Source organism: Hylobates moloch, unplaced genomic scaffold (assembly GCF_009828535.3).
Source record: "Hylobates moloch isolate HMO894 unplaced genomic scaffold, HMol_V3 SCAFFOLD_2, whole genome shotgun sequence".
Lineage (NCBI taxonomy): Eukaryota > Metazoa > Chordata > Mammalia > Primates > Hylobatidae > Hylobates > Hylobates moloch.
The window spans coordinates 44,592,169-44,600,814 of record NW_026652277.1 but is presented as its reverse complement, the minus strand read 5'-3'; the positions used below and the strand labels follow the sequence as shown (position 1 = coordinate 44,600,814).

At 40.0% G+C, this 8,646-nt stretch overlaps 1 protein-coding gene across 1 annotated transcript in view; it reads left to right on the top strand.

Annotated features, from left to right (window-relative positions):
- The window catches only part of PKD2 (polycystin 2, transient receptor potential cation channel), a 70,755-nt gene that overhangs the window by 43,311 nt on the left and 18,798 nt on the right, over positions 1–8,646 (top strand). Inside the window, exons 7-9 of the mRNA XM_032143097.2 lie at positions 2,122–2,289; positions 5,761–5,942; positions 7,640–7,760. Coding sequence (XP_031998988.1) covers positions 2,122–2,289; positions 5,761–5,942; positions 7,640–7,760 — 471 coding nt within the window. The remainder of the gene's footprint in view (positions 1–2,121; positions 2,290–5,760; positions 5,943–7,639; positions 7,761–8,646) is intronic.

The following is an 8,646-nucleotide window of genomic DNA, read 5'->3' as shown; positions in this document are numbered from 1 at the left end:
TTTTGAGACGGAGTCTCGCTCTGTCGCCCAGGCTGGAGTGCAGTGGCACAATCTCGGCTCACTGCAAGCTCCGCCTCCCGGGTTCACGCCGTTCTCCTGCCTCAGCCTCTCCAAGTAGCTGGGACTACAGGCGCCCGCCACCACGCCTGGCTAATTTTTTTGTATTTTTAGTAGAGACGGGGTTTCACCATGGTCTCGATCTCCTGACCTCGTGATCCGCCCGCCTCGGCCTCCCAAATTGCTGGGATTACAAGCGTGAGCCACCGCGCCCAGCCTTTTTTGTATTTTTAGTAGAGACAGGGTTTCACCGTGTTAGCCAGGATGGTATCGATCTCCTGACCTCGTAATCCGCCCACCTCGGCCTCCCAAAGTGCTGGGATTACAGGCGTGAACCACCGCGCCTGGCCCAACTAATTCATTTATTCAACGAGTGTTTTCTGAGCACCTACTATGTACTTGGCACTGTTCTAGGCACTGGGGATATAGGAATGAACAAAATCACCCAAATCTCTGCCCTCCCAATTTTCTGGTATGGAGAGAAAGTTCTTTTGTAGATAGGGATGAGAATCCCACGGAAAACTCAGGAGTGATATAACAATGCAAGTGCTCGCAAAATCTCTTTCCTCATCTTTCATTCCCTATTTGGAAGGAAAGGTTTCAAAGACATTGATGTTGTATAAATGACCATCTTCATAATTTTATAAACATTTGTCCTGTGCAGAGTAAAAACAACTGGACTGCATAACAAATTATACCTAATGAGAGTTGGGTAAAGAGTTACCGTTGGATCCAGTCCACCAACCCAGCTGTTTTTCTACATGTATTAGCTGAGATGAGCTCCTCATCTCAGGAGAAGCCTATTCCCACTGCAGGCCTTCTTGAGCCTGCTGTGTTCATCATTCCCACCACCAACACAAAAATACAAGATTGGCTCTGGAAATCCTTCACAGATAAGGAAGGAAAGGAAGATGGTGAGGTTGGCTTTTTAGCTGTGATCAGCAACCAGGCTGGTCTTTGCTGTGAGAATCAATGGGACCATGATCTCGATGGTCATCTAAGGAAGGGAGGGCTAATGAAGTGGTCTCTGGCCGTGATTCCTAAGAAAAGAGAATGGACAGCAAAGATTGCAGCACCTGCCACAGCCCACCTGCTGCAGATTCAGACCCCCTGGTGGGGCCAGGTTGTTATGACTAACACCTAGCACTGTCTACATTTAGTGGTGATGGATGCCAAGGAGGGGGCAGTGTCCCCTTGGATCTGATTGTAAAGCTTAGAACCAAAGCATATGTGGAAAGTTGTAGGTTCATGAGTTAAGGGACAGAAATGAGCAAGAGAGAAGCCCTTGGCTCATATATTCCCACTGCAGGCCTTCTTGAGCCCTCTGTGTTCATCATTCCCACTGTCTTTCAAGCCCAAGCTCATTCTTTGTTCTCATGGGCACTCCTTTTTAGGATATCTTTTGTCCCTCTTCACTGTGTTGTGTGATACCAACTCTTTAGTAGTTTTTTGTGTTATTTAACTTCATGTGTTTATCTGCTCTTGAGTCTCGAGGGCAGGATTTATGCAGTTTACTTCTGTTTATTCCTTTTAGCCCTTGCACAGTGCTGTATACATAGACATCTACTATATTTTTGTTAAACAGAGCAAAGAATGGCTGGCAATTGGAGAATGAAGAGAAACCGAAAAATTTTAAATTTAAAAATCACAAATAAAAACAGAGAGCAGGATGAAGGCAAGAAAGCAAGAGGGTGGAAAGTGATTAAAATGAAGGTGGCAGAAAAAACAGAAAGCATTCCTCTTTGAGTTTGAGTCTGTTATAGTGTGATCTCTCCTGTGTATGCATGTACGTGTGTGTAATGCATATGTGCACACGCATGCATGCATGCCTTCGTTGAGTTTCTATTCCGAACTAAGGAAATGCAAGCAATATATTGTTTTACTTATTTTATGGCAGGGCTTAACACTTCCCATTTGAGTGTGTGACTTAAGAATGACGTTGGGTAAGTATAATGGTGAGCCCTTATAATTAATACATTGGTGAAGAAAAATATACTAGTCATATTAAGGTAAGTTTCATATTTCTAAAACACTGTAATAAAATATAAATATTTTGCTTTCCAGCTATCAGTGGTAGCTATAGGAATTAACATATACAGAACATCAAATGTGAAGGTGCTACTACAGTTTCTGGAAGATCAAAATACTTTCCCCAACTTTGAGCATCTGGCATATTGGCAGATACAGTTCAACAATATAGCTGCTGTCACAGTATTTTTTGTCTGGATTAAGGTAATTTATAAATTTCATGTTCTACATTTTAAATAATATTTTCTTTAAAAAAAAATGAGTTCCACAAAATCATGGAATACTTGAATTTGAAATTCAAGTGACCAGCCAAAGCTGCTTGATATTTACTTTGTTTTGAGACAGGGTCTCACTCTGTCACCCAGGCTGGAGTACAGTGGTATGATTACAGCTCATTGCAGCCTCGACTTCCCAGGCCCAAGCGATCCTCCCACCTCATCCTCTGAAGTCACTGGGACTACAGGCATGTGCCACTATACCTGGCTAATTTTTAAATCCCAAAGTGCTGGGATTACAGGCATGAGCCACTGTGCCAGGCCTCATATTTTACATATAAAGTAAACTATTGAGACTCATGTGATCATTCCTCTATCACTGTCAATGACATACTTCTGCTATCTGAATTAGTGCAAGATCAGTTCCTATAGGTTTTGTTTAACAAATGCAGTAAGAGGCCTTTCAGTGTGTTAGCTGGGCCTGGGGCCCCAGGCTGCTAACAGATGAGATGAACAGGTGAAGGAAAAGGAACTCAGAGAAAGAGAAGGAAGGAGCAGGTGGAGGGAAGGGGAGAGTTGCTGCACTTGGAAATGCTTGCTGGAAGGGATTGCCTCTTTTCCAGGTAGAGGCTGTAAGGGAAGCTTTACCTAGAATTAAGGTTGGAACCGCTTCCAAGTAGTTCCTTGCTCACTCATTTCCTCATTGTGCCAAGATATAATGTGCATTTCCATGTGTGTGAAAGGTTATGACATTTCATATACAATGAGCATCAATTCTGGAGATGCAGGAAATTTCAATAATTCTCAGGCAGCAGCTGCCATCCCATCCCAGCACAGGCTCTGATTGTGCTGTCCAGACAGTAAGTACTAGCCACATGTGCCCATTTAAATTCAAATTTAAATTAATTAAGCTTAAATACAATTAAAAACGCAGTTCCTTGGTTCTACTGGCCACACGTTAAGTGTTCAATGGCTGTATGTGGCTACTGTGTAGGACAGTGGAAATGTAGAACATTTCCATCATCACAGAACGTTCTCTTGAACAGCACTGGTCTAGAAGGTACTTACCCGTTATGTACTTTTCTGAGTTGGTATTCATACCTAGAAGGCCTAGACTTGGACCAGGCACAGTGGCTCATGCCTGTAATCCCAGCATTTGAGGTAGGCAGGTCCCCTGAGCCCAGGAGTTCGAGACCAGCCTGGGCAACATGGCAAAACCTCATCTCTACTAAAAATACAAAAATTAGCTGGGGGTGGTGGCACGTGCCTGTAGTCCTAGCTACTTAGGAGGCTTAGGCGGGAGGATTGCTTGAATCCAGAAGGCAGAGGTTGCAGTGAGCCAAGATCGCACCACTGCACTCCAGCCTCAGCAACAGAGTGAGACCCTGTCTCAAAAAAAAAAAAAATGCATGGATTTTATCCTGTATTTCTCATGCTATTTATTTATTGACATGCTTGTTTAAGAGAAACCATCACTAAAGCACAAAACCTTGATCACAGCATAGTAATAATAATAGTAATAATAATCAAATAGCAAAAATAATAATGGTAATAAGAATGTTCTGTGGTGATGGAAATGTTCTATATTTCCATTGTCCTAGACAGTAGCCACTAGCCACATATAGGCATGGAACACTTAACATGTGGCTAGTAGGACCAAGGGAATGAATTTTTAATTTATTTAATCTTACTTAATTTAAATTTGAATTTAGATAGCCACACGTGTTTGGATAGCACAGTCAGAGCCTGTGCTGGTGACAGGATGGCAGGTGCTGCCTGAGAATTACTGAAGTTTCCTTGATTATTATTAGTTTAATAATAATAATCAAGATAGTAATAATAATCAAGATCTCAGCTGGGTGCAGTGGCTCACGCACCTTGGGAGGCCGAGGCGGGCGGATCACCTGAGGTCGGGTTCGAGACGAGCCTGGCCAACATGGTGAAACCCTGTCCCTACTAAAAATACAAAAAAAAAGAAATTAACTGGGTGTGGTGGTGGGTGGCTGTGATCCCAGCTGCTTGGGAGTCTGAGGCAGGAGAATTGCTTGAACGAAGGAAGCGGAGGTTGCGGTGAGCTGAATCGTGCCACTGCACTCCAGCCTGGGCAACAGAACAACACTTCGTCTCAAAAAAAAAAAAAAAAAAAAAAAAATTCTCAAATGAATTGGGATTGTATTAAGTAATAATACAGCAATCCTCAAAAAATATTTCACTGTGGCCAGAAACAATGTATAACAGACCTTTAAGTAAACTTCTAGAGATTTTCCTACATGTGTCTCAGGCTATTGTGTTTTATTTAGTGCTTCTCTTGGAAATGTCTTGCCCCTCAATACTTTATCATTAAGGTCTTTAAGGCAGGGATCATGACTCTGCTTCTAATATCTCATCACGTGCTCTTCCACTGAGGCTTCTACCTAGAGCTACACAATCTGGGCAGCCATCCTCAGTGCCTTATCTACCAACATGCTCAATATGGCTTTGCAAGGTTCACTGTCTACCAACATGCTCAATATTTCTTTGCGGTCAGGCAGAGCAGGCTTTGCAGTTCAGGCAGAGCAGCTGGCTGCAGGCCCCAGCTGACTCCTGGGGATAGAATGCCAATATTTAAGGCATTGCAGAGATTTGAGGCAATGTACATAAAGCCCTCCACACATAACTGATGCACAATAAATGACAGTTAATATTATGCAACAAGAATTTCCCAGGGGGGTTTATAATTTTTATTTGTGTGGAGTTTTTTTCCCTCTCTTTTACTTTAATCCTTTTTGGGGGGAAAGCATCACTAGTCACAGTTCATGGCAGCCTCGACCTCCCAGGCTCAAGCAACCCTCCCACCTCAGCCTCCTAAGGAGCTGAAACCACAGGTGTGTGCCCCCACACCTGACTAATTTATTTTTACTTTTTAGTGAAACAGAATCTTGCCATATTGCCCAAGCTGATCTTAAACTCATGGGCTCAAGCGATCCTCCTGCCTCAGTCTCCCAAAGTGCCGGGATTATAGATGTGAGCCACTGCACTCAGCCTTTTTTTTTTTAATTGTAGATAGCATAAAACCTACCATTTTAACCATGCTTAAATGTACAATTCAGTGGCATTAAGTACATTCACAATGTTGTGCAACCATTGCCATGATGCATTTTCAGAACTTTTTCATTATTCTAAATTGAAACTTTGTATGTATTGAACACTAACTCCCAGTTCCCCCCAATCCCTGGTAACCTCCATTCTACTTTCTGTTACTATGAGTTTGACTATTCTAAATACCTCATTTAAGTGGAATCATACAGTATTTGTCCTTTTGTGTCAGGCTTATTTCACTTTGCATAATGTTTTCAAGGTTCATCCATGTTGTAACGTGTCAGAATTTAATTTCTTTTCAGGATGAAAATAATGCTTTATTATATACAGTCACACCATTTTGTTTATCCATTCATCTATTGATGTCTTCTCTCTCTTACAGCTCTTCAAATTCATCAATTTTAACAGGACCATGAGCCAGCTCTCGACAACCATGTCTCGATGTGCCAAAGACCTGTTTGGCTTTGCTATTATGTTCTTCATTATTTTCCTAGCATATGCTCAGTTGGCATACCTTGTCTTTGGCACTCAGGTCGATGACTTCAGTACTTTCCAAGAGTGTATGTAAGTATATATGAAATTAAGAAGAAAAATTTAATCAGAGTTGTCACTGCTTCTCAAGAATAAATCTTCATATGAGGTTGCTATATGACCACCAATTATTTAAAGCTGGTTATTTTAAATAAGAATTAATTACCTTTTCCCAAAACATTGATCTACCAATGCAAAGAAGACAATGCATCCTGAAATGCTGATGCTTAAGATAGCAGCCCAAAGTAGTAAAATATAGTTAACAGCCATAGGAAACCAACACTATTCTGAAGACTGAGGTTTTCTTTGCACCAAATACAGATGGTAGCTTCTAGAAGGCTGTTTGCCTATATTCTCACTCTTGTTGAATATTATTGCCATATATTTAGAACTTCAAGTTATTTTCTAAGGAAAAAAGCAAGATATTTCTAATATTCTAGGGTAAACTCAGACCAGTACAAGAATTTTCAGTTTTTTTTCCAAAGATCCCAAATGTGAAATAAAACAACAAAAAGCAGCCAGTGTCAGATTTCTATGCCATTTAGAAAGGAGTTAGTTTAAAAAGGAATGGAGGTAATAGACTTTTGTTCATAGATATCTCTAATTAATACTGCTGTTGATAAAAGTGATTTTGCTAAGACCCAGCACTGACAACACTTGGCCACTTTGATCCCATTTTAAGTACTTGTCAGAATATTGGATCTTTGAACACAAACCATTTTGGGTTTTTTGTTTTTTTGTTTTGTTTGGTTTTTGAGGCAGGTTCTTGCTCCGTTGCCCAGGCTGGAGTGCAGTGGTGCAATCATAGCTCACTGCAGCCTTGAACTCCTAGGCTCAAGCAATCCTGCTGCCTCAGCCTGCTGAGTAGCTGGGACTACAGGTGTATGCCACCATGCCTGGTCAATTGTTTACTTTTTTTGTGAGAAGGGATGTCACTGTGTAGCCCAGGGTGGTATTGAACTCCAGGGCCTCACACTGTCCTCTCACCTCAGCTTCCAAAAGTACTGGGATTACAGGCATGAGCCACCACACCAGGCCCTTTTTTTTTTTTTTTAAAGAAATTTTTAACTTTAGACCCAGGGTGACTGTTGTCAAGGTTTAGAGTTAACATGTTTTACCTAGATTATGTGTTGAAATGTTATACCCAATTGCTTTATAAGTTATTGAATAATAATATTTTCATTTTTTTTTTTTTTTTTTTTTTGAGATGGAGCCTTGTTCCATCGCCCAGGCTGGAGTGCAGCAGTGTAATCTCATTTCACTGCAACCTCTGCCTCCCAGGTTCAAGCAATTCTCCTGCCTCAGCCTCCCGAATAGCTGAGATTACGGGCGCACGCCACCATGCCCAGCTAATTTTTGTATTTTTAGTAGAGATGGGGTTTCACTACATTGGCCAGGCTGGTCTCGAGCTCCTGACCTCGTGATCCGCCCGCCTCGGCCTCCCAAAGTGCTGGGATTACAGACATGATCCACCGTGCCCGGCCTGCATTTTCTTTTTAACCAAATGGAAATAACCTCTGTAGCATGAAAGCATTTTATTATTGCAGAAGGCTTTAATTGCTGATATAAGTAGCAAGGCTTTTTAAATGGGATTGACAATTTTCTATTATTTGGCAGCTACCTATACTGCTAAAAAGTTCCAAAAATATGAAATCATCTTTAAGAAATGTTGCATCAACTACTAGACATTCTTTGTTTTTGTATTGTGGTATTTTGTTTTATTTTTATAGCTTCACTCAATTCCGTATCATTTTGGGCGATATCAACTTTGCAGAGATTGAGGAAGCTAATCGAGTTTTGGGACCAATTTATTTCACTACATTTGTGTTCTTTATGTTCTTCATTCTTTTGGTATGTACATTTTTATTTATAGTGAGGTTCAATTTAAACTTCATAAATCCTTGTCTTCTCTTTTCCCTCACACTTTATGTCCTATCGTTCTTAAGTAAAGACCCAGGAAGTAGAAAAAAGTGTGGATGTTGGAAAACTTATTTTCCTTTTATTAATTCACAGTTTTGAGACTCATATCAAATGTCTTTTCTGTGGTCTTTCATTGATCCATATATGTGTCTATTCAATGCAAAAAAATTAGATCTCTTCCATGGTCTTTCATTTCTCTCTCTATGTATGTATCTATTCAATGCAGAAAAGAAATTAGATCAAGTACAAATTTATAAAGATACCTAAAATTGTGCTTTGCCTAAAAAGCAGAATATGCTTACATGCTTTTTAAACACATACGCCAGCACTTTCGTAGTCACTTGCTAGCGTGACTTTTCTCTCTTCTTTTCTTTTTAAAAAATAAGAACGGAAAAGCAAGCTAGATCTAAGATGTCGAGTAATAGTTGAGTGAATCATTGCATGTCAAAATTAGGATATTCTGTTTTAAATTATTTATATCCCATTCGTCTAGACTGCCTACAGAGAATATTCAAATAATTAAGTTTAAAACTAAATGTAACAATGAATGGAAATTGCATTAAAATTATTTTCAAAAATAATTTTTTTATTCTGTTGATTTGGTACAAATGAACATTTTGAATGTTTTCGCCCTAAGTTAATTAAGATTTTTTTAAGGTGTTTTGTTCTTTTTCTTAACATTTATATATTTACTTGTCTACTGAGAAGGTGTTAAGCCAGCTTAATTTAGGCAGTATTTTTCATCTAAACACTAACAGTCATCTTAAGAACAATTTTCTTAAGAAAATAGCATTTTTTCCATTTCAGTACATTGTGT